The sequence below is a fragment of the Arvicanthis niloticus genome, chromosome 25 (genome assembly GCF_011762505.2).
Source record: "Arvicanthis niloticus isolate mArvNil1 chromosome 25, mArvNil1.pat.X, whole genome shotgun sequence".
NCBI classification, from domain to species: domain Eukaryota; kingdom Metazoa; phylum Chordata; class Mammalia; order Rodentia; family Muridae; genus Arvicanthis; species Arvicanthis niloticus.
In genome coordinates this window covers 32,397,923-32,425,245 of record NC_133433.1, presented here as the reverse complement: position 1 = coordinate 32,425,245, position 27,323 = coordinate 32,397,923, and the positions used below count along the sequence as shown (strand labels likewise).

At 40.8% G+C, this 27,323-nt stretch overlaps 1 protein-coding gene across 2 annotated transcripts in view; it reads right to left on the bottom strand.

Annotated features, from left to right (window-relative positions):
• Positions 1-871: 871 nt before the first annotated feature.
• Lactb2 (lactamase beta 2) overlaps positions 872-27,323 on the bottom strand; it is a 41,148-nt gene continuing 14,696 nt past the window's right edge. Inside the window, exons 4-7 of one of the 2 annotated variants that reach the window (XM_076924345.1) lie at positions 16,881-17,059; positions 4,896-5,044; positions 3,127-3,208; positions 872-2,423 (exon numbers count right to left, since the gene is read on the bottom strand). In XM_076924345.1, the coding sequence (XP_076780460.1) occupies positions 2,380-2,423; positions 3,127-3,208; positions 4,896-5,044; positions 16,881-17,059 (454 nt within the window). In that variant the 3' untranslated portion in view covers positions 872-2,379. The remainder of the gene's footprint in view (positions 2,424-3,126; positions 3,209-4,895; positions 5,045-16,880; positions 17,060-27,323) is intronic. The other variant, XM_076924346.1, reaches the window with a different exon arrangement.

Here is a 27,323-nt window from a genome sequence, read left to right as displayed (position 1 = left end):
ATGGATTCTGATTATCTCTGGGACTCAATCACGAGTACCATAGGTTATGATGATAGAAATTAGTTCGCACACAGGATGCTTTTTTTCTGTTTAGGAGCACAGTTTATTCCAACGGGAATAATTTTTCTCATCTGAACAAATACTGCATTTCTTTCTAGCTACCACTTTCTTTGTAAGAAAGCACAGGATTCTGTTAGCAGCCTACTATAGGCCAACCAGCTTAGATATTCTTCTTTACTCCCAACGAACATAATGATACATACATCGTCGTCGTGATAACAAGGATAAGAGCTTGCTCAAGCCCAGATGCTGTTTTGTTCCTCGTTGTCGCCTAGGTATCTGGCACAGTCCCCAGTAAAAAGCATTTAATGTATGTCACGGCTTTTGTTACAGCGTTGTTGCCAGGCTGGAAAACGACTAATAGATTTGGTAGCTTCCCATCCTTCCCCTTCTTTGAAAAGATCTTCTTGCACCGTGCAGTATCTGAAGTGTGCTGTGGCAGTGTAACAATTGAAAGCTTTTTTATCTTATTAAAAAATAAAATAAAACAGGGTCTCTTTAGCCCTGGCTGCCCTGAAACTCACTCTGTAGACCAGGCTGGCCTTGAACTCAGAGAGATCTGCTTGCCTAAGCCTCCAGAGTGCTGAGATTAAAGGCATTTGTCACCACCACTTGGCTTTTCATGGGTTTTCAAATGAGATTTTTCTCAGCTCAGAATGCCCTTTTAATCTTCTTCCCCAACAAAAGGTAACAGGCATCTTACTGGTTCTGGAGGGATGATGACAACTAGGATTAAGACCGGCTAAGGGTGATGAACTTTGGAGGTAGAACAGGGACCACTTGGACATGTGGAATGAAGGCAAACAAAGAGAACTGTTTTATTATTTATTATTATTTATTATTCCTGATTTGACCAACTGAATGGTGTTTGTACTCAACCCTCTGGGAAAGAAGAGAATCTAAGCGGTAAACTAATCTATTCACATACCAATGAAATGAAATTCTTTGTCTAAATTTTATTGATATATGTTCACATTTTTTAGTTTTTGGTGGTGGCACTATGGAAGACACTTACGGTTATTACTGTCACTTTAGGGACAGCACTTGGCATTGATTATGCTTCCAGGTTTACAGTATTTTTGTGATCAACATCACCATTCATGACCAAAACCTTTTACACTGTCCCTCACTGAAACTTGAGTCTCTGTTCCTTCTCTTCAAAATCACGGCATTCACAATTCTTTCCGTCTCTGAATTTCCCTACTGTAGGTGCTTCATGTGAGGTGAATCATGGTGTTCTTTGGTGTCTTCTCTCATGTAGCATTATGTCTTTGAAATTCATGCACTGCTGACAGGAGCCTGATGCAGCTGTCTCCTCGGAGGTCTGCCAGAGTCTGACATATCCAGAGTCAGATGCTCGAAGCTACCCACTGATGTGATCAAGGGTTCCCAATGGAGAAGTTAGAGGACTGAAGGAGCTGAAAGGGTTTGTGGCCCCATGAGGAGAGCAACAATATCAACCAACTAGAGCTCCCCAGGGTCTAAACCACCAGCCTGGGAGCACATAGGGAGGGATCCCTGACTCCAGCTGTATACTTAGGGGAGGATGGCCTTGTCAGGCATGGGTGGGAGAGGCCATCCTTGGTCCCATGAAGGCTGAACACCGAGTGTGGGAGAATTCTAGGGTGGGGAGGTAGGAGTGGGGGAGTAGGTGGGAGCATATCCTCATAGAAGCAGTAGGAGGGGGGATGGGATAGGGGGTTTCTGGGTGGGGGGGTATGGGATAAGGGGATAACATCTGAAATGTAAACATAATATCCAATAAAAAAAAGAAAAAAAAAAGGTCTCCCCCTGGCTGCTGCAGAAGATAGTCTTCTGGCTGCCTTTGGATCAAGATGTAGGACTCTCAGCTCCTTCTCCAGCACCACGCCTGCCTGCAAGCTGCCATGCTTCCTGCTGTGATGACAATGGACTAAATCTCTGAACTGTAAGCCAGCCAACAAAATCTTTTTCTTTATAAGGATTGCTTTAGTCATGGTCTTTTTACAGCAATAAAGACCCTAAGACAATAACCAAACTCTAAAATACTAACTGGTTTGAACTGTTCAAAATTTATTATTCTTAAGTAGCCACTTGACTTAGCCCATAGGGAGTTAATGAGTGCTAGATTCTGAATTTCTGACAAAACCTTCCAAGACCAAGGTTTTAGATCAGTAATCTGTCCTACAGATATAAAATATAATTTACATATTTTACAAAGGTATCAACGGTTATTTTCAAAGTTGCACATTTGATATTTTCTATAAATACATAATCTATAGCTAAAAGAAAATACCATCTTCTAAAAGCAAAACAAGAGAGAACTTCATTGATCTGAAACTAAAGGACAGCTTTCCATTTCTTGTCAGGACTTGTGGTGTAAACTGTAGAAAAAAAAAGAAAGTAAAAACAAGAGATAAGTATATCACTGGATTTCAAAAAAAATTTTTTTTGTTTTTTTTCGAGACAAGGTTTCTCTGTGTAGTCCTGGCTGTCCTGGAACTCACTCTGTAGACCAGGCTGGCCTCAAACTCAGAAATCCGCCTGCCTCTGCCTCCCAAGTGCTAGGATTAAAGGCGTGCGCCACCACCGCCTGGCTCAATTTTTTTTATAATAAGAAAAAGTGTACCTTCCTTAAAGGAATTTTGTTGATAAAGTGAGTTTCTTCTTGTAGGTAAACACATGACTGAGGCTTCTACACACAATTCAAGCTTTGACTCACTTCTTGATTTTAAGTACTAGACTTTTATAAAAATGCCTGATTTGACAAGTTCATTTACCATTAGGAAACAGATATAGAACTCCTACTTTACCACCTCTGACACCACTGTTTCTACCAGCACTTAAAACCCATGCCTGTTCTCAAGTGTCTCATGCTAGTGTCCTGGGCCTTGGTGCCTAGGAGAGAGGCTGTCCTCCCAGCACTGAGTGTCACTAAGGCAGAGGACTTGGACCTTACTTCTCCGCTGAATATGATATTTAAGGAGACTTCAGATGAGCACTGTTCTAACTAAAAAAACCTCAAGCACCTGCAAAATTATTTAAATACTAAGAGAAAAGTGCATTAAAATTCAGAAGGACACATACATATCTTTCCATCTTTCTCTAGTTTTTTCAAATGAAGCAAGAGATTACGTTCTGCCATCTTACGCAAATTCTCTGGAACATCCTGAAAGAAAAACAGGATAAAAGGAGTTTCATTTCTAAAGAATACTTAATTATTTGGAATCTTTAAAACAAGACACACAACAGAAAAAAATTTTAACCTGAGCACACTATAGTGCTAACTTAAGTCAGGGATGTGGCTCAGTTGACAGTTTTCCTACCATACAAGTCCCACCCCAGCACACAGTAACTGGATGGGACTTGTATGGTACAAGCAGCACACAGGTAATCTCAGCACTCAGGAGGTGGAGGCAGGATGGTCAGATGTTCAAGGTCATCCTTGGCCATTGTGAGTCTGAAATCAGCTTGTCATAATGAGACCTTGCCTCAAAAAAGCAAAATCAAATAAAAAATATAATACCAACTTAAACAATTTCTACCTTGCAAATGGTCTTGTTTACTTCGATTCTCTTATATTTCTATAGATAAAATAGTTAAATGCCACAAATTTCGTTCACTATGGAATTCTTAGTATTTAGCATACTGACACACAGTAGAAATTCATTAATATTTATAAACAAAGGAATGAGTATAAAGATTTCTTCTTAGCTTTGAATAATCTTAAGTTGGCTTTATGCTCTTTTGGGTATTATGATAATATCTTTGTGTCCTATGACTCTCAACTTCCCTTTACTCTTGCTAAAATAATGTAATATTGACATGTTGTTTTAATAAAGAAAAATCTTATTTTATTATTTAAATAAGGATTATAATTCTGAAGCCAATTTTCTTGACTAAACTCTCTTTGTCTGTGTCCCAGTTAGCTTTAATTGTCATGGTGACACAGTCCACAGACATGTGACAGGAGAGAGTTAGTTGAGGAACTGCCAGAATTAGACTGTCCCGTAGGTGTGTCTGTGGGGACTGTCTTGATTATTAATTGACCTAGAAGGGTCGCCCACTGTGGGAGGCAGCATGCCTAGGCAGCTGGGTTCTGGGTTATATAAGATAAGATAAGGTTAGCCGCAGCAGCTCCGCCATGGTTCCTGCCTTGCGTTCTTGCCCTGATTTGCCTCAGTGCTGGACTGTGACCTGCAGCTATTCTCCAGCTAAATCCTTCCCTGCACAAGTGGTCAGAGAGCTTTACCACAGCAGGGGACTGTAACCAGAATACTCTGCTTCTCAGCTTCCTAAAAATATTTAGCCAGGATTGTCAGACTATATCAGTCAAAATTCAGTGGATTTGTTTGTTTCATTGCACATAAGTCAGCTGGCTTGTTCCTCTTTTTGAAGACTGATTTTTCTGTATTTACTCCACTTCATTAGCATTTACTGTCGTCTTGAATATTTTTCCTTAGATTTATCTTAAAACATTGATATTTACAAAGAGATGCTGATGTTTACAAAGGGTTGTCTTTTTGTCTCATTCACTCTTTTGAGATAGTTCGATCCACCGGGCGGTGGTGGCGCACGCCTTTAATCCCAGCACTTGGGAGGCAGAGACAGGTGGATTTCTGAGTTCGAGGCCAGCCTGGTCTACAGAGTGAGTTCCAGGACAGCCAGGGCTACACAGAGAAACCCTGTCTTGAGAGAGAGAGAGAGAGAGAGAGAGAGAGAGAGAGAGAGAGAGAGAGAGAGAGAGAGAGAGAATCAGAACACTTGTTTACACCTGGGCTGCATTAAGTTTACCATCCAGCTTACTGCATGATACTGTGGAGTGGCCACGTACAGAGACGAGGAAAGCCAGTTACCTTGTAAACCATTTTCGTAAGTTCATTCATTGTAAATGATTTCTCAAAGTTATCACGAAATAATGTAATAATTTGTTCTTCTCGGTTATTTCTGTGAGAAATATATTCCAGAATTTTAGCTTGAGCATTATGGATTACTGGGCCATGTCCTGAATTAAAAAAATAATATAAATTAGTGCAACCGAATAAGAAACACTAAGTACAAAGCTACTTTACTCTATTTAAAAGTAATTCATATGCTGTACTGAAAAGCCCTCTAAGAACACACATACTCACTGCTTGGGGAGCTCACAGGGCTAAGATGGAAAGACTGCACACAGGACCTTCAGAAGTGGCCGGTCCACTGTCTGTGATAGGAGAAGGTCTCTCCAGACTCCCGCCTCTCCCTGAGCATCTGCTGTGCTGACAGTTGCCCGAGAGGAGGAGGCAGTTCAGCTCAGTAGTGTAGCCACTGGTAAACTGTCACTGCTCCTCCTGAGAACAACTGTCACCCATGCTCCTGTGAGCAACCCTAAGAAACCATTGGCTCACCGCAGAGAGACATTAAAGTAGAAAGGGGAGGGATATTTGGGAAGAAGAAAGGGTTCAGTGGGAATGGGAAGGGGACAAGAAACATATTAGGTAAAAATCACCAAAATAGAATTTTAAATATTCACTCCACATGTGCACATGCCTGTGAATGGGCACGTGGGTGCCTATGGAGCCAGAGGTTACACTGGCTCTTCTAGAGATGGTGACACAGGTCCTTTGGAGCCACTGGACACGAGAATGGAACTTCCATCATCTGAAAGAGCAGCCCACACTCTTAACCACTGAGCCCCTCAAAATACAGTATATAACCTATGAAAACGTCATAAGGAAACTGATTATTATATATAATCAATGTATGCTAATAAAAATCACTATATTACAGATAGCCTGGGGATTTGATGGCAACAATAAAAATTGTGTCCAATGCCAAAAACCTTTAGCAAATTATATCAAATGAAAATATGTAATGCATTATGTACCTTAGAATATAAGGTCGATTTTAGCAATAACACATGCACTGACACGGGAGCCACAGTAACAGTAGGTACCATGTGAAGTGCTCTCCAGGTGCTCGGCATGATTTCGCATACTTGACGCACCTTGTGCTTACAAGGACTCCATGAGGCAGGTACTACTACTATCCACAGGGAAGGAATATGACCTGCCTACAGCTATACAGCTAACAAGGGGAGGAGCCGAGACTCCCACTAGGCAGTTCTTAACCACTATGGGTCTTAACAAAAGATTGAAAAAGCATAAAAAAAGCAGGCTAAGACCTACTGTAGATCTAAAATCTTATAGTCAATGTAGCAACTCAGATGCAGTTACCCTGAAATTGCCTGCTCTTTAAACAATGCAGCATGGGACAGAAGTCTCCAATAGGGATTTTAAAAATCTTTGAGAACAAAACATCCAGAAGTAGGCTAACCTAGGATCACATACAGAACACTGTACTTTGCTTTGTGACAGGCTGTTCCTTCTTAGCCCTGTGAGAAAAAGTGAGTCTCTCTGAGCCTGTTTCTGCAGCTGTTTCATCATCTACTTCACAGGGCTTTGTTAAGCACAGACCTATAAAGGCCCCTGGATGATACCTGCAGGAATGCAGTCTTTACTATATGGTAACTATGGTGACAGAGAATAATTTACATAAAGACAACTTCCTTGCTAATAATACAGGAGGTTCACTGGATGCAAACATAGAGACCCTTCATAGGTAGCCTCTTGGTCTCTAGCTCAGGAGTGTCCAAGCAGCTGCTCCTTGTATCACAGACAGTCATCAGTGCCTACCCCACCCTTGTCACATCAACACGCCCCCCCCCCCCAGCCATATGGTGAATTTACTATTTCCTGAGCATGGAGAACTCATGGGAGAATGTATGTGAACTGACAGATCTTCCCATGGCTGTTTTGTTAGGAGTAAGTTAGAAATTTAAGCAATTCCCCTTTCCCTTCTGGGACTCTTGCTGGATTCTTCCTTAGCTTCTGTGACAGAGAGAACATTCATATTGTAACCAGTGCAGTGATATCTGACATATAACAGTTTCTTCTTCTGGAGATCATATATGTACCATTTTACAGTTGCTATGGAAACCTGACATACCAACATTGTGAGTTAAAAAAAAGTTCAGAGGACAAGTGATTCACAAGGTTTGACAGCTAAGATGTAGTTTATGAGAGAAGTCAGAATCAGTTAATAACAATTGTGATTGAGGCACCTTCCTGTCCTCATGTAAGCTTGTTTTGCTGTAACAGTTTTGTCAACAGCTGTGCGGATGTTGAAGAACACTCCTTACAGAAAACGCTACGGATGTGGCTCTCAGCCAGGAAAGAGCCAGAGGCAGAACTTAAAGACATAGGGTGGGGTGGCCATTAGGAGCTCCCTCTGTTTAGCTTCATGGGTGAGAAGAGTCAGGGTAACAAATCAAACTGCACTGAGGGAGAAGGAAGGAGGAGCCTGAGAACCAAGAAAGAGGCAAGGGACTTCTAAGAAGCATGGACACACACACACACAAACATGATTCAGAGGTGGGCTTCAAACGATCTCCAGGTGCACCCAGCTCCTGAGGAGAGAAGCTGACGCTGCAACCACAGGGAAGGGAGGCAGTCCTGATGTTAGCAGCCTGGCATTCCCAGCTGTAGGAGAGGCCCGCAATTTTGGAAGGCCTTAAATCTACTGTAGGGATCTGGTGTGACTGAGACTTCTAGGACCAGAATTCATGACTGAGGAGCAACAGCCAGTTAAGGAAAATGAGGACCAGTGATTTCAAACTGTTCTCAAGACAGAAAAGGACCCAGGACACTAATCCAGCGTTACCTTGCTGCTGGTGTTGTTGGACAATGATCCAACAACAAAGGCATAAAAGGTCCCTATCTTTAATGAACATCTCATCAGAAGAAAAAGAAAGTTGACAGATTCAGCACCCCTTCATGATAAAAGCCCTGCAGAATGGCGGCTAGAAGCACTGCACTTGAGCATAATAAATGCAATGTGTGATAAGTTTAGTGGCTAACACACAAACTGGGGGAAAACAAAGGATTTCTTCTAACCTTAAGAACAAGACAAGGATGTTCACTGTCTACTCCAATTCAATACAGTCTTTGAATTCTTTTGTTTGTTTGCTTGTTTTTGAGAGAGACAGGGAGTCTCTTTGGCTGTCTAGAAACTCCCACTATGGACCAGGCTGGCCTTGAACTCAGAGATCCATCTGCCTGCCTCTGCCTCCCAAGTGCTGGGACTGAAGGCATACACCAACAGCACTTGTCTATAGTGTTTGAATTCTTACCTGGGTCAAGAAGCAAATAGAAAGAGATGCAGGTGTGATCTGAATGTAAACATTCCCACAGGCTTGTCCTCTGAGTATCCAGTCTGCAGCTAGTGGTGCTTTCCTTGGGCGTACATAGGGTCTTTCAGAGGTGGGCTATGTAGCAGAAGTCAGTCACTAGGACTGGGCCTATCCAAGTCATTCATGGCTCCTGGTTTTTACTTCCTAGGTGTGAATATTCTCTGCTATACATTCTGGCTGCCATGGACTGAGTTGGCTCACTAGGCCTTCCCTGCCTTGATGGCCTTAAACCTTCTACAAGTATGAGTCAAAATAAGTCTTTATCTTTTGTTGTTTCTGTCAGGTACCATGGTCCCAGTACAACAATTAAGTATATGAAGGAAGATGCAAATTTAAAGAAGGATCTGGCTTATCCTTCCTTGAGGACAACATGACCTAATGCACTAAGACATAAAGGAGAAAGCCAGGTCAGATACATAACCAGGAAAATAATCTTACTCACAGTAACCTCTTCCCTACTCCTGATCAATAACAATAACAGCAGCAGCAGCAGCAATAACAACAACAACAAGGTCAACAAAACCACACCAATAAACCTAACAGAAGATATGAAAGACCTCTATAATGAAAACTATAAAGCACTGTAGAAAAGAAATAACTGGGAGAAGACATAAATCTGTGTTCATGGATTGGCAGAGTTAATATTGTGGAAACAGCCATATTACCCAAAATGGTAAACAGATTCAGTACAAATCCCCATCAAAATTCTGGTAACATCCTTTATCCAAACAGAAAGAACAGTTAACAAGTTTATTAACAAAAGACCCCAAATAATTAAAGCATCTCTGAGCAGTGCTGGATGGTATCATAGTATCTGATTTCAAACTATACTACAGAGCTACTGCAGCCAAAACACTATGGTCTAGCACAAAACTTGATCCCAGCCTGATGAAGGACCCCGAAGTAAACCCCATAGCTACGTTACAGCGCCAAACAGAATGTTGGGAAGACAGCTTCTTAGCAAAGTAAGGAGGGAACTGGATACACATATGCTGAAGAATTAAACACAAGCCTTGTTTCTCACTTTGTACCAAAAAAGAAACAAAACTAAAAGGCAAAAATCCAATCCAAACCAAACCAAACCAAACCAAACCAAACCATAACATCCCAAAAGGATCAAGGATCTTATTGTACAACATGGACCTTTGAAACCACTGGAGCTAAACATGGGGCAGATACTTTAAAGGGAAAACATGGAGAGACTTCTGAAAAGGACTCTACAGCTCAAGGAAATGGGCAAGAACAGATGAAGAGGCGAGCCAGCTGTGCTTGCCTCTTCATCTGTTCTTGCCCATTTCCTTGTGCCAGCTGGGTGGTGGTGGTTCACACCTATAATCCCAGCAGTTGGGAGGCAGAGGCAGGTGGATCTCTGAGATTGAGGCCAGCCTAGTTTCCAGAGAAAATTCCAGGACATCCAGGGCTACAGAGAGAAACCCTCTCTCAAAAACAAACAAACAAGCTCTGTGCCAAAAAGGAAGCAATCAGTAGTGTGAAGAAAGCCTACAGACTGAGAAGAACTCTCCCAGCCACTGACCTGCCATGGCATGGTTGGTCAATTTCTCAGTCTCTCTTTCACACATGTACACACAATAACAAAACACCAAAAGAACAAATAATGCAGTCAGTAAGTGGGAGAATGAATAAAGATAGGATCTCATCACATTGTCCTGCCTGGCTTAGGATCTGCTGTGTTACTAGAGCTAGCCTTGGATTTATAGTAATTTATCATGTAATCCTCCTGCCTTAAGTACTATTGTTGCAGCATGCAGCATCATACCCAAAACTACGTCCAAGAAACAATTTTCAAAAGAAGTACAAATAGCTAATACATAAAAAGAATATTTAATACCATCAGCCACCAGAGAAATGCAAATCCAAACTACATTGAGCTTTTACTTCATTCCAGTTAGAAGAGCTATTTTCAGAAAAGGAGAAACAAGAAATGCTAGTTAGGACATAGGGAAAGAGAACTTTTGAACTCTGCTGATGAAATTGTAATTTGGCCTTTTTGCCAGGGCAGACTCCTAGCTGGTCTGCTCCCCTGAAGACACCATATCTTAACCCATCTGAGAGGAACCACTGCACTCAGAGAAGTTGAGGAAGCCAGATTCTCAGGAGCTCTAACACATCCAGAATCATAGGATTTCAGGATCCCAGAGGCAGCCTGAGTCCCAGGAGCTCTTCCACCCAGGATCTCAAGATCACAAAATCACAGAAACAGCTAGATTCTGAGTTCTGACACAACCAAGATAACAGGAGAGACAGACTCCAGTTAGAGACAGTAGGTACAGGTAGCACTAGAATTAACCAGATTGCAAAAGGCAAGCACAAGAACATAACCAACAGAAACCAAAGTTATCTGGCATCATCAGAACCCAGTTCTCGAACCATGGCAAGTCCTGGACACCCCATCACACCGGAAAAGAAGGATTCAGATTTAAAATCACTTCTCATGATGATGATAGAGGACTTTAAGAAGGACATAAATAACTCCCTTAAAGAAATACAGGAGAACACAGGTAAACAGGTAGAAGCCCTTAAAGAAGGAAACACAAAAATCTCTTAAAAGAATTGCAAGACAACTCAACTAAGCAGGTGAAGGAATTGAACAAAACCATCTGAATCTAGAAATGGAAGTAGAAACAATAAGGAAATCACAAAGGGAGACTACCCTGGAGGTAGAAAACCTAGGAAAAAGATCAGGAGTCATAGAAACAAGTATCACCAACAGAATACAAGAGATTATAAGAGAGAATCTCATGTGCAGAAGATACCATGGAAAACATTGGCACAACTGTCAAAGAAAATGCAAAATGAAAAAGCTCCTAACCCAAAACATCCAGGAAATCCAGGACACAATAAGAAGGCCAAACTTAAGGATAATAGGTATAGATGAGAGTGAAGACTCCCAACTTAAAGGATCAGTAAATATCTTCAACAAAATTATAGAGGAAAGCTTTCCTAACCTAAAGAAAGAGATGTCCATAAATATACAAGAAGCCTACAGAACTCCAAATAGTTTAGACCAGAAAAGAAATACCTCCTGTCACATAATAATCAAAACATCAAATGTACAAAACAAAGAAAAAATACTAAAAACAGTAAGGGAAAAAGGTAAAGTAACATATAAAGGCAGACCTATAAGAATTACACCAGACTTCTCACCAGCGATTATAAAAGTCAGAAGATCCTGGACTGATATCATACAGACCCTAAGAGAACACAAATGCCAGCCCAGACTACTATACCCAGCAAAACTCTCAATCACTATTGATGGAGAAATCAAGATATTCCATGACAAAACCAAATTTACACATTATTGTACCACAAATCCAGCACTTCAAAAAGATAATTGGTGGAAAACTCTAACACAAGGAGGGAAACTACAACCTAGAAAAAGCAAGGAAGTAATCTTCCAACAACCCCAAAAGAAGATAGCTACAAAAACATAATTCTGTCTCTAATAACAAAAATAACAGGAAGCAACATTCATTTTTCCTTAATATCTCTTAATATCAATGGACTCAACTCTCCAATAAAAAGACATAGACTATCAGATTGGTTACATAAACACGACCCAGCATTTTGCTGCATACAGGAAATGCATCTCTGTGAAAAAGACAGACACTAACCCAGAGTAAAAGGATGGAAAACAATCTTCCAAGCAAATGGTCCCAAGAAACAAGCTGGAATAGCAATTCTAATATCAAATAAAATCGATTTTCAACCAAAAGTAATCAAAAAAGATAAGGAAGGACACTTTATATTCATCAAAGGAAAAATGTACCAAGATGAACTCTCAATTCTGAACATCTATGCCCCAAATGCAAGGGCACCCACATATATAAAAGAAACTTTACTAAAGCTCAAAGCATACAATGCACCTCACAGAGTAATAGTGGGGGCTTTCAACACCCCACTCTTAACAATGGACAGATCATGGAAACAAAAACTAAACAGAGACACAATGAAACTAACAGAAGTTATGAACCAATTGGATTTAACAGATATCTATAGAGCATTTCATGCTAAAACAAAAGAATATACCTTCTACTCAGCACCTCATGGTACCTTCTCCAAAATAGACCATATAATTGGTCACAAAACAGGCCTCAACAGATACAAAAAGATTGAAATAATCCCTTGTACCCTATTAGATCACTATGGACTAAGGTTGGTCTTCAATAATAACGAAAACAATGGAAAGCCCACATACAGGTGGAAACTGAACAACGCTCTACTCAATGATGAATGGCTCAAGAAGAAATAAAGAAACTAAAGACTTTTTAGAAGTTAATGAAAATGAAGGCTTGTCATACCAAAACTTATGGGACACAATGAAAGCAGTGCTAAGAGGAAAACTCAGCTGTAAGTGCCTCCCCCCCCCAAAAAAAAAACCAAAACAAAACTGGAGAGAGCATACACTAGCAACTTGAGAGCACACCTAAAATCTCTAGAACAAAAATAAGCAAATACACCCAAGAGGAGTAGACAGTAGGAAATAATCAAACTCAGGGCTTAAATCAACCAAGTAGAAACAAAAAGAATTATACAAAGTATCAACAAATCCAGGAGTTGGTTCTTTGAGAAAATAAACAAGATAGATAAACCCTTAGCCAGACTAACCAGAGGGCACAGAGACAGTATCCAAATTAATAAAATCAGAACTGAAAAGAAAGACATAACAACAGAAACGGAGGAAATTAAAAAAAATCATCAGATCCTACTACAATAACCTATACTCAACAAAACTGGAAAATCTGGATGAAATGGACAATTTTCTAGACAGATACCAGGTACCAAAGTTAAATCAGGATCAGATAAACCATCCAAACAGTTCTATAACCCCTAAAGAAATAGCAGCAGTCATTAAAAGTCTCCCCACCAAAAAAAGCCCAGGACCAGATGGTTTTAGTGCAGAATTCTATCAGACCTTCAAGGAATACCTAATACCAATTCCCTTGAAATTATTCCACAAAATAGAAACAGAAGGAATACTACCCAATTCGATTTATAAAGCCACAATTAGGGTCATACCTAAACCACACAAAGACACAACAAGGAAAAAAAAAACTTCAGCGCAATCTCCCCTAGTGATATTGATGCAAAAATACTCAATATTTCTCGCAAACCGAATCAAAGAGCACATCAAAACAATTATCCATCATGATCAAGTAGGCTTTATCCCAGGAATGCAGGGATGGTTCAATATTCGGAAATCCATCAATGTAATCCACTACATAAATAAACTCAAAGAAAAAATCACATGATTATCTCACTAGATGCTGAGAAAGCATTTGACAAAATACAACATCCCTTCATGGTAAAAGTCTTGGAAAGATCAGAAATCCAAGGTCCATACCTAAACATAGTAAAAGCAAAATACAGCAAGCCAGTAGCCAACATCAAACTAAATGGAGAGAAACTTAAAGCAATCCCACTAAGATCAGGGACTAGACAAGGCTGCCCACTCTCATCTTACCTATTCAATATAGTACTGGAAGTCCTAGCCAGAGCAATTAGGCAAAAAAAGGAGACCAAAGGGATACAAATAGGAAAGGAAGAAGTCAAAATTTTGCTATTTGAAGATGATACAATAGTATACTTAAGTGACTCCAAAAATTCCAAAAGAGAACTCCTACAGCTGATAAACAACTTCAGTAAAGAGGCTGGATATAAAATGAACTCAAACAAATCAGTAGTCTTCCTCTATTCAAAAAATAAACTGGCTGAGAAAGAAATTAGGAAAATGACACTCTTCACAATAGTCACAAACAATATAAAATACCTTGATGTGAATCTAACTAAGCAAGTAAAGGATTTGTATGACAAGAACTTAGTGTACCTGAAGAAAGAAATTGAAGAAGGTCTCAGAAGATGAAAAGATCTCCGATGCTCATGGATTGGCAGAATTAATTTAGTAAAAATGGTCATCTTGCCAAAAGCAATCTATAGATTCAATGCAATCCCCATCAAAATTCCAATTCAATTCCTCATTGAGTCAGAAAGAGCAATTTGCAAATTCATTTGGACTATCAAAATACCCAGGATAGCAAAAACTACTCTCAACAATAAAAGAACTTCTGTGGGAATCACCATCCCTGACCTCAAGCTGTACTACAGAGCAGTAGTGATAAAAACTGCATGGTATTGATACAGAGAGAGGCAGGAATATCAATGGAATAGAATTGAAGACCCAGAAATGAACCCACATACCTATGGTCACTTGATCTTTGACAAAGGAGCTAAAACCACACAGTGAGAAAAAGACAGCATTTTCAACAAATGGTGCTGGTTCAACTGGAGCTCAGCATGTAGAAGGATGCAAATTGACCCATACTTATCTCCTTGTACAAAGCTCAAGTCCAAGTGGATAAAGGACCTCCACATAAAACCAGATACACTGAATCTAATAGAAGAGAAAATGGGGAAAAGCTTTGAACACATGGGCACAGGGGAAAAAATTGCAAAGCTTCTGTAAAGCAAAGGACACCGTCAATAGGACAAAATGGCAACCAACAGATTGGGAAAAGATCTTTACCAATCCACATCTGATAGAGGGCTAATATCTAATGTATACAAAGAACTGAAGAAATTATCCTCTAGACAACCAAATAACCTGATTAAAAAATGGGGTACAGAGCTAAACAAAGAATTCTCAACCGAGGAAACTCGAATGGTTGAAAACACCTAAAGAAGTGTTCAACAACCTTAGTCATCAGGGAAATGCAAATCAAAACATCCCTGAGATTACATCTTACACCAGTCAGAATGGCTAAGATAAAAAATGCAGTGACAGCAGATGCTGGTGAGGATGTAGAGAAAGAGGAACATTCCTCCATTGTTGGTGGGATGGTAACCTGGTACAACCATTATAGAAAGCAGTCTGGTGGTTCTTCAGAGAATTGAACATAGTATTACCTGAGGACGCAGCTATACCACTCCTGGGCATATACCCAGAAGATGCTCCAACATATAACAAGGACACATGCTCCACTATGTTCATAGCAGCCTCATTTATAATAGACAGAAGCTGGCAGGAACCCAGATGTCCTTCAACAGAGGAATGGATACAGAAACTGTGGTACATTTACACAATGGAGTATTACTCAGCTATTAAAAACAATGACTTCATGAAATTCTTAGGCAAATGGATGGAACTAGAAAATATCATCCTGAATGAGGTAACCCAATCACAAAAGAACATACATGGTATGCACTCACTGATAAGTGGATATTAGCCCAGAAGCTTGAAATAACCAAGATACAACTCATAGACCACATGAAGCTCATGAAGAAGGAAGACCAAAGTGTGGGTGCTTGGGTCCTTCTTAGAAGGAGTAACAAAATACTCATGGAACAAATATAAAGACAAAGTGTGGGACAGAAACTGAAGGAGGGGCTATCTGGAGACCATTCCACCTGGGTATCCATCCCATGTGCAGTCACCAAAGATAGACACTGATATAGATGCCAGGAAGTGCATGCTGACAGGAGCCTGATATAACTGTCTCCTTAGAGGTCTGCCAGAGCCTGACATATACAGAGGTGGATGCTCACAGTTAACCATAGAACAGATCATGGGGTTCCCAATGGAGAAGTTAGAGAGAACACTGAAGGAGCTGAAGTGGTTTTGGACCCATGGGAGACCAACAATATTAACCAACCAGAGCTTCCAGGGCCTAAACCACCAGCCTGGGAGCACATAGGGAGGGACCCATGATTCCAGCTGTATATGTAGGGGAGGATGGCCTTTTCGGCCGTAGGTGGGAGAGGAGGTTCTTTGTCCCATGAAGGCTGGATGCCTCACTGTGGGGGAATTTCAAGGTGAGGAGGAGGGAATTGGTGGGTGGGTGGGGGCATATCCTCATTGAAGAAGGAGGAGGGGGAGGGGATAGGTGGCTTTTGGGGGGTGTGGGGGGAAACGGGAAAAGGGGATAACATCTGAAATGTAAACAAAATATCCAATAAAAAAGAGAAAAAACCTGTAAATTGGTGTGGTTAATACAGAAATAAGCAAGATGGTTCCCCATAAAATGAAAAACAGAGCTGGGATATATCTTGGAGGTAGTGTTCTTGCTTATCATGTACAAGTCCCTGGGTTCCATCCTCAATACTTTAAAAAACAGAGCCGGCCAACCAACCAACCAACCAATCAACCAACCACGGAAACCAACCCAACTGAACCCAAACCAACCAACCAATAAAATCAAACCAACCAACCAACCAACCAACCAAATCAAACCAACTAACCAACCAACCAACCACCAACCAACCAAATCAAACCAACCAACCAACCTAATCAAACCAACTAACCAACCAACCACCAACCAACAAAATCAAATCAACCAACCAACCAAATCAAACCAACTAACCAACCAACCAACCAAGCAAACAAAAAAAACCAACCAACCAACCAACCAACCAACTTGCAAATAGTACTATCACATGATCTAATTGTACCACTGTTGGGTATACACTCAAAGAAATCACCAGTTTCATGCCAAGAGACATATCTAAATGTTCGTGTTATCTTGACACTAATTGCAATAGCAAGTTCTGGAATCAGCATGTGTGCTTATCAATGGATGAAAGAAAGTGAAACACTCACCTGGATATATGACATCAGCTTTGACTTTGAGTAATTCTTTTAGGGAGTTCATATAATCATAGAGGTCTTCAAATGTTGTCGACCCTTCTCCTAGGATGCAATCCCCAGAAAAGATGGCATTTTCCTCTTCCAGGAGTAAAGCCATGTGATCGTCAGTGTGGCCAGGAGTGTATAAAACTCTAGGCAAGAGCACAAGGTATGAACCATAAACCAACAAGTATGAGTTCTTACGCTTGGACAAAATGTTGGTAAGTGAATAATTGTGTCATCTGTAGACAAGACATCAACACACACTGCCAAGGAAGGAATTTCGGGTTTTTATTTTTTTTTGGGAGGGGGGGGATTGTTTGTGGAAAACTGACCCAGACAAATATCTCCTATTATTGGATCATGTTTCTTATCCAGAAGTACACATTCAATAACATATTTTCTTCTTGTTTTATAAATAAGATTACAACAAATTTGAAAAACATGAAAATATAAAAATAATGAAAATCAAGATTACTCAGAAACAGTACTTTTAGTTAACATAATTTTTCAGTTTTATAAGCTAACAAAAACAAAACTGAATTTTGATGTTTTCATTTATTTTGTTGTATTTCTCTATATTATTAAAATTTTAAAGATAAATACCTAAGCTCTCTACATAATTGCTGGCACAATGCTACTTTTTCCAAAAACAAAATCTTACTCTAATAGTATTTATATAAAAATTTTAGAGAAACATTCTTAAATATATTTGTTTCTACATTTTTTTTAAAAATAAGTGTAGAGGCTGGAGAGATGGCCTAGCAGTCAGGAGTGCCTGTTGCTCTTGAAGAGGACCCAGATTTGGTTCCCAGCACTCACTGTGGATTACACCCATCTGTAACTCTGATTCCAGAGAACCCTTCACCCTCTTTTGGCCTCTGCAGGTGCCAGGCATGTATATAGTGCCCACATATACATGAAAGTAAAACACTCAAAACAGATTTTAAAAAAATCAAATAAGGTGCCAATTGATGTCAAGAGTGTTTGTAAGCCATATAAATATTTAAAACAATGTGGTACAGAAACAAAGATAAACAAGCCTTTAGAATCAAACCAAAACCTTAACCAAGTTGGGCGGTGGTGGCACACGCCTTTAATCCCAGCACTTGGGAGGCAGAGGCAGGCGGATTTCTGAGTTCGAGGCCAGCCTGGTCTACAGAGTGAGTTCCAGGATTACACAGAGAAACCCTGTCTCGAAAAACCAAAAAAACCAAACCAAACCAAAACAAAACAAAAACCAAAAACCAAAAACCAAAAAACCCCAAAAACCAAAACAAAAAACCAAAACCTTAACCAAGTATAATTATGGATATATAAAACTTGATATATAGCATGCACGCACACAGCTATGGTGGTTGGGACGGAGAGAAAGGATGTGGAAGGGGGGGGAACCAGTTGGCAGGAGGAAAGGACCAGCAGAGTGGGACGGGAAAAGAGAGAGGAGAGAGGCTGTAAGAGGCTGAATAAGAGACTGTAAAAGTGGGTGTAAATGTCATAATGAAACCCAGGATGGCCCATAATTAATATCTGGTAACAAAAATCCCTTAAACTTAAAAACTGATTATGATACCTTTAAGTCATGAGAAAAAACGTCTTTAAGAGCTTTTATTTATATTCATGTTAACTTTTATAGCGATACCAATAGTAAATGAAGAGCTAAGTCTAAATAATTGGTTCTGCAAAGCATCTCTTCATGTCTCAGCCACATGAAGGTTTAGCCCTCTACGATGGGGCACTTTCCCTGTTTTCCTGGTGCACCGTGATCACACTTGCTCTCTATGGGTCACGCCCTGTTTTCCTGTTTACCACTGAGGCTCCTGACTGGCAGGATCCTTATTTTCCAATGTCTGCAGTTCTCAGCTCTTAGTGGCTGGGTTTTACAACATGGCTTTCACATCGACACCGACTCAGCCGCTGTAGGTAATGCACGTCTAATCCTGACGTGGCTCTGGGGTGGTTCTAGCCTTTCCATTTCACATGAGGGAATCACAGAAGACAGCAGTAAATGCTGATGACTGGTGCTCAAACTTAACTTTATTTAGCCTACATTTACTTATAAGAGACTAACTCAATTACCTTTCTCTGTCTGATTTAGATAGATTGATTTGTGTGTTCTTGAAATACTTTAAATAAAACATTCCAAAATGATCTATTTAGGGGAATAGGGCAAATATAACTGCATATTTATATTTAATACTTAGGAACTCAATGTGGGGTTTTGGTTAAAGACAGTAGAGTGTACATCTACATATGTTTTCCTTCTAAAACCCTCAGAAAAAGGTGTTTGTTTTGTTTTTTGGTAAAGATGTAATCCCAACAGGAATGAAAAGAATGGGCGGGAAGACCAGAGTTAAATGAGAGCAGGTGACAGGGGAGTTAGCAGTCACGACAAAGTTGAGAACTAAGCAGGTAGAGAAAGCTAGATTACCAAGAAGAAATCCCTGAAACTAAGGATTTGGGGTATTAGGAATCTGGAAGACAAGGGGACATTAGGGGAAAGGTGGTTAAAAGATATTGGAAATGTGTTTAACAAATATTCAGGCCATGGCTGTAGCTCAGGGGCAGGACACGTGAACATGTGAGGCCCTGGATCCAGTTCTCCACACCAAACAAACAACAACAAAAAAACAACACCCCCCCCCAACAAGAATTGAAACCTGCCACATACACAAGCTGTATTCTTCTTTGAGTTGTTTGACAAGTACCTCAGCCCGTTGACAGAACAGGCTTGGGTGGAGTAGAGATAACATGCTGAGAAATGGAGATTCTTGAACACAGGTTGACTCCATTTGGATGTCAGTTTTCATGTGTTGTCAGTGAGGTCTTTACCTTTACCAAGACTTCAAAAAAAGCCTTTCCTAAGTTATTTACTACCTCAGCAAAAGTCTAAATTGCCAAAAATGGGTCCCCAACAACGTTCACCTTGATTATGATACCACGAGGCTCATGCCGACAACCCTCTGTCCTCCCAATTCTCAGGACTCAGAAATAGCTCTACAGTTTTCATCAGAAGAAAATCAGGAAACACGAGAGGGTAATTAAGATAATTAGAATAAAAGAAATACCTCTCGCATTGCAGATGGTGGATAAGAAAAAGCAAGAAATCTAGAAGCAACAAACCATAAAGGAGAAACAAATCCCAATGATCATAAAACTGTCAGCAAGAAAAAAAGAGAAATGTCATCCAAACCTCCAAACTAGGCTGGTGTAGGAGGAGCACTGGGAGAGAGAGAGCGAACTCAGAGAAGCACACGCCCAGGTGTAGTGGCGTACACAGGACAGAAACCAGGAGGTGGATCATGATCGCTGAGCACTGCTGCTCATGAGACTGTTAGTAAATCAACCACAGAAACGGGGAGAGAAAGCAATCATAATCAACTTCAAGACAATTTTCTAGAACCGAAAGCCCTATTTCCAGACTAAAATGTCCTATTTGGTGTTGACCAAAATCCTAGGGTGAAAACTTGGATCAGGGTCTCATGGATTCTATTTCTTTTAAAAATTGTCCTCGTGCCTAGTGTCACAGCATTCAGAAGAAAGGTAGGACGCTCTAGAACTAGAGTTACACGGGGAGGAGACATTACGTGGGTGCTGGGGACCTAACCAGGTCCGCTGATGCTCTGATCCCTGAGCCAGCTCTCCAGCCGCCAGGCGTTCCTCCAATGACAGGGCTTGGAGACATGGCACCTCCAGCATCCTGAGTGGGCAAAGCAGAGGGCATGAGGGAGAGCGGAAGCAGCAGGGAGCTTTCTCTGCCTCCCAATGTCTTCTCCCCTTAACTTGTTTTCAAACCTAGGAATTCTCTGCCTTTCCTGAGAGGCACCAGCTTCATACTCATACTTCATAAAGGTGGCCATACCATACTTCATAAAGGTGGCCTCACTTTTGACAGAAAGTCTGAGCCGAGGCCGGGCAGATTTCCCTAGGCTGGGCCCTAGCTCTCGATCTTCTGTGCAGTCCCGATTCCCTTTCACCAAACAGCATGAAAACAGGTAGTTTCCCAGTAATCTGGGTCTTTAGTTATGAAGACTCCACTGCCTCATCAAAACATTAAGCAATTTTTTTCAATTCTGTCTTTGTTAATTCTATTTTCCAACCCAGCCAGGGACTCTAAGAAGATTGAAGAGGTCACCTCTCTGCTATACTGACTTGGCCTGATCCTGAGTTTCCCTGTGTTCTGGTGGAAGCTAAGATGAGGAAGACAGGTCAGAAGAAATGAAGGTACTGTTGTTGACAGCAGACCCCTCCACATCTCATGATGGGGCTTGCCGTTAGCAATGATCCTGTCAGGCTGGGATAGTTGGAAGTCTCTTTATGCCTGGTTTCTTCTTAGTTACTTCCCATGTGCTGATCCTTAGCTCACGCCCCACTGTCCTTACTGAGCTGTGTTGGAGCCCAATCCTCCTCTTCCATGGCGGCACCTCCACAGGAATGGTCCCTGTTCCTGTTTTCATGGATCTCTTCCATTAGTGTTTGTCTGCATTAACAAAGGTCATGAGATGTTTTCTCTTTATCAGGAGATAGAACCACAAACTCATTAAGCATATAGCTGAAATTTCAGGAAAAGGTGGGTAAGAAGGGACCATCCCCCCAATCCCCGACACCCGGGCACAGAAAAGAACAGATAACAAGAAAGTTCAGTCCAGTGGAAAAAGGACAGCATTTTCAGCAAATGATGCTGGTTCAACTGGAGGTCAACATGTAGAAGGATGCAAATCAATCCATTCATATCTCCTTGTACAAAGCTCAAATCCAAGTGGATAAAAGACCTTCACTTAAAACCAGATACACTGAAACTAATAGAAGAGAAGGTGGGAAAGACCCTTGAATACCTAGGCACAGGGGGAAAGTTCCTGAACAGAACACCAATGGCTTATGCTCTAAGATCAAGAATTGACAAATGGGACCTCATAAAATTGCAAAGCTTCTGTAAGACAAAACAACAACCAACAGATTGGGAAAAGATCTTAACCAATCCTACATCCAATAGAGGGCTAATATCCAAGATATACAAAGAACTCAAGAAATTATACTCCAGACAACCATATAACCCTATTAAAAATGGGGTACAGAGCTAAATAAAGAATTCTCAACAGAGGAAACTCGAATGGCTGAGAAACACCTTAAGAAATGCTCAACATCCTTAGTCATCAGGGAAATGCAAATCAAAACAACCCTGAGATACCACCTCACACCAATCAGAATGGCTAAGATCAAAAATTCAGGTGATAGTAGATGCTGGCGAGGATTCGGAGAAAGAACACTCCTCCATTGTTGGTGGGATTGCAAGCTGGTACAACCACTCTGGAAATCAGTCTGGCGGTTCCTCAGAAAACTGGACATAGCATTACCTGAGGACCCAGCTATACCACTTCTGGGCATATACCCAGAAGATGCTCCAACATATGTTTATAGCAGCCTGATTTATAATAGCCAGAAGCTGGAAAGAACCCAGATGCCCTTCAACAGAGGAATGGATACAAAAAATGTGGTACATCTACACAATGGAATATTACTCAGCTATTAAAAATAATGAATTCGAGAAGCATGAGGAGGGGGGATGGGATAGGATGTTTCTGGGTGGTGAGAGGAAGTGGGATAAGGAGATAAAATCTGAAAGGTAAATATAATACCCAATTAAAAAAAAGAGAGATGGAAAAAAAGGGAAAAAGGAGAAAAAAAGAGAGAAAAAAAGAAAGAAAAACATAAGAGAATAACACAAAGGGAAGGATTTAGAAATTTAAGGGCAGTTTATGTTAATGGAAACAGCATCATAGAAACTGGAAAATCACACCCTCATAGAAGCACAAGGAGGGGGGATGGGATAAGGGGTTCCTGGGTGGTGGGGGGGAATGGGATAAGGGGATAAAATTTGAAATGTAAATATTACAACCAATTTTAAAAAGGGAAAAAAAGAAAAGTTGTTAGAACCAACATCTTTAAAAAAATGTCAGCCCTCTAGAAAAAAAAAATTTTTTTTCTTGATACTAAAACTTGTTCTGAGAATTGTATATTGCAGAATACACAGCCTTGGTGTATCTACTCATCAAGCATACTGAGGAGACCTGCCCAAACCTCCGATGTCCGTGAATTCCATCTGGATTCAGTGAAGACACAGCATTAGAGGCTTATCAACTTACTCTCCCCCCCACCCCTCTTCTAATATCTCAACGCCCATAATCAGCTTGAAGCAGTTAAAGAAGAGTCAGCGCCTCTATTCCCTGGGCTTGGGGACTAAGGTGGTTAATATTGGGCTGTCTTTCTAGGGAAAAGTAGTGGTTTTGTTGGAACAGGGAGGATTAGCTAGGACTTATTGCATAGCCATAATCTACTGGTGGAAATCTGTATAATTAATATCAAGATGAAGTTATAATTTTTTAATGGTACAAAATTTACTTTGATTTCAAATTTAAGGTTTTCATTGGTACGAGCTTCTTATTGATATAAAAGTGAGATGAATATTGATACTCTCATGGGCATTGTGCCTGTATAACACATTTAGGAATACAAGGCCTAGACCCAGTCCTTCTTTAACTTTTTAACTGATTTGGCACGGTTAGCCTATGAGTTAAGGGACTATAGCAAATTCATGGCTTTGAGTTTATTGTTAGGGTGTTTTCCATATTTTATTTAGAAATAGCTGAGAGGAGTTAACAGACAACAGTCCAGGATACCTTACATGGATAGTTGGTTTTCAAAACGTCAAGTGGTATTGGATAACTAATCAAACCTGGTCACTTTGTGGTCCTGCCAGACACTGACCCATTGTCTCTTGCAATGTGGTGTCATCAGTTGTCAGACTTGGGAAAGCTCTTTCCAGTACATAAGCTGTCTCAATTCAGAGCCCCATCCTTTTCCACTCCCTAGCATGAACCTTCTGAGACATTCCAACCCCTTGGGGTCCATTATCTTAATAGTTTGATGGCCAAGCTAAGGGGTACACGTGTTTCTTTAGAATCTTCATTCCTGCCAGGACAGTTACACTGTGGGTTGTCACTGCTATCTCCTAATCTCTAGCATGTAAAAGACACACAATTAGGGCCATCATGATGAATCAGCAGGTAAAGGCACCACCTGCCAAACCTAAATTCAATCCCCAGACACACATGGCAGAAATCCAACTCCCCTTTCACATACACACTGAGGGGGCTTCCCTCTCCACTGTTGGCTTTTAAATAATTTTTATTCTAACAAATTTTTATTCTGTGTCTTTGGAGAATCTTGACTAGTATGTTGCCCAACTCACCAGTACTATTACAAAGCAGTAACAGACAGATTAGCAAACAAAATAAGAAACACAATGAATCAATAAAATATAGAAGGGCTGGAGAGATGGCTCAGTGGTTAAGAGCACTGACTGCTCTTCCAGAGGTCCTAAGTTCAATTCCCAGCAACCACATGGTGACTCACAACCATCTGTAATGGGATCTGATGTCTTCTTCTGTTGTGTCTGAAGACAGCTACAGTGCACTCATATAAATAAAATAAATTTTTTAAGAAAAATAAAATATAGAAAAGTCCAACTGTGTTTCAGTACTGGACAAATGCAGAAACATATTGAAGCAATGGGAAAATCCAACAAGCTCATCTCTCTAGAATTTGTAGGACATCTGACAAATTAGCTATTAAATAACAGTATTTAAGAAAATGAAATAAGCTGGACTTTCCCCTTTGCTAAAAAATAAAAATTAACCAAATAATTAATATTAAATATTGAAACTATAAAGGCTTTAAAAAAAGCTGGGCATGGTAGCACACACCTTTAATCCCAGCATGTGGGAGGCAGAGGTATCTCTATGAGTTAGGGGCCAGTCTGGTCTATAGAGTGAGTTCCAGAACAGCCAGGGATACACTGAGAAACTCTGTCTCCAAAAAACAAACGAACAAACAAACAAACAAACAAACAAGACTCTGCTTAGGGGACATAGTGGCAAAGGCCTTTTTGCTTCATGTTTGCAGAGCAGGATGCAGGCTTTCTGCTGTCCTGGCCTCTGTGCTTTTGCTCTGCCATCATGAACTTTAACCCCCTGAAAACATAAGCCGAATTACATGTTTTCTTCTGTAACTTGCCTTGGCCATACTGTTTGTCACAGCAAGAGAAAAAGACAACGTTTATTTTCCTTTATTTTTATGAGAAAATTCAATCAATCACCTATCTGTCTGCTATGTATTTTGCTATTGCTTTTGTTTTTCCTGCAGCACTAGGAATTAAAACCAGGGCCTCTTAGATGCTCAGCAAATCCCATGCTGCCGAGTCCATCCCCCGTTGCTAGCTGGCATATAGATTATAGCAGTGAGCTTTAAAACCTACTGGCACCTCGGCACAAAGAGGACACAGGTTTGGAAGAGTGCAGTGGACACTCGTTTCCTTTTCCTTCCCTTTCATGTTCAACAGTGCACCACTTGCCTATTTAAAGACACTTTTGGTAGGACACTCAGTGCCTTCCATGTGCCAGCGACCTCATGAGTATACAAAGGTGAACTTGGAATATGCCTGTTGTCTTAGGGTTTTACTGCTGTGAAGAGACCCCATGACCAACACAACTCTTATAAAGGCAAACATTGAATTGGGGCTGGCTTACAGCTTCAGAGGTTTAGTCCATTATTGTCATGGTGGGAAGCATGGCAGCATGTAGGTAGACATGGTGCTGCAGGAGCCAAGGGTTCTATATCTTGATCCAAAGGCAGCCAGGAGACTGTCACACTGGCCAGACTTGAGCTTATATATGAGACCTCATAGCCCTGCCTCCATAGTGACACACTTCCCCTAACAAGGTCACACCTCCTAATAGTACCACTTCCTATGGGACAAGCATATTCAAACCACCACCTGTGTAAGAAGATGACTAGCTAATTACCAATCTTATTTATTTCTTCTTTCTCTCAGGGATGAAGTTAAACTATACGTCCCTGAATCTCTACCCTCAGGTATGAAACACGACTGAATTTACAGCTACTGCAACAGAAAGCTTGGCCCATGCAACCTCCTGTATGAAACTTTCTCCTTGTTCTTTTCCATGTGCTGCACTGAGCTATGTGTGTGGACCTTGGAAGCCAGAGTGTGGGCTCACAGGATCAAAGCAAACCACATACCCATCCTGCTGAGCACTTGGAGGCCACTCACAAATCAGGAAGGTTTTCTTTCTTTGGACCTAATGTGGCGACTGGCATTAACTACTACTGTGACTTGTCAGAGCTGAGAAGTTCCCTCCTTACATACACAAAGCGCTTCAATGAAACAGCAAGAATTTCATGAGAGCTGGAGAAAGGAGGGATCTGGCTCAGAGAGGGCATTCAGTGTAACTGGTGAACTGGGAAAACAGTAGTTTTCCAGGGAGAAGAGCCCGGGGAAAGGAGCAAAGCCCAGGGAAAGCGAAGATAGACGCAAAGGCAGGACAGAACCTGCCACAGGTATTTACAGACAGTTCACTGTGCCTGTGAGAGGGGGACATGGAGTTAAGACCAGAAACATTGTTTAGGGCTAGACCGAAGAACTGTGAGGACAGTGAACATCTTGTGGCTAGCAGGGATCGTCACAAGTTCCAGTGGCAGAGGTACGAGGAAGACTAGAAAGGGGAAAGGCTGGAGACAGCGGGTTAGGGAGGACGGAACAGCTGGAGACAGGGAAAGGGGCGGCGCCAACAAGTGCTTCATTTTAATCATTTTAATTACATGTTTATTTATATGTGGGTGCTGGGTGGAGGCACAGTGTCTGTGGGGGTAGGAGGACATCTTTTGGGAGTCGGTTCTCTCCTTCCATTATGTAATTTGAATGACTGAATGCAGGGCAGCAAGCTTGGCAGCAAACGTTTTTACCCACTAAACATTTTGCTGCCTTAGACTAATACTTTTGAGGCAAAATCTAACTGAGTTTGATTTGGAAATGGAAATGGTGGGAAACAGTTAAAAGTTTAAAACGAATTCTGAATAATGTCCTAGTGGGATTGGAAGGCAAGATCAGACTAGAAGACAGAGGACTATCGTTAGTTCATTCTCCAAAAAAATCAGAGCAGGAAAGACTTTATCTCTGAAACAGGTAGACCCCAAGAGTATTTACTATTTTTTTTTTGAAGGGAGAACATTGAGAAAGGCCCACATTGAGGTTCAGGTAGATCCCTGATTCACCCAAGGAGGGAAATGTTAACTTTTAAAATAAATAAATTTGATTTCTTGAGAGAGGGTCTTCTGCTGTAACCAAGGCAACCTGGAGCTTATTAGGTAGCACAGGCTGGCCTTGAACTCACGGCGTACTCCTGATTCAGCCTCCCATATTTATGAGCAATCATGCCTGCACCTAGTCTTCTCAAGTTTGTATTTCTGAACAGTGGTATGAATTTAAACAACACCAAGAACAATTAAAGAGAGCAGACAGAATGTAGGGTCTTCATTTCCTGTTTTTTTTTTTTTTTTTCG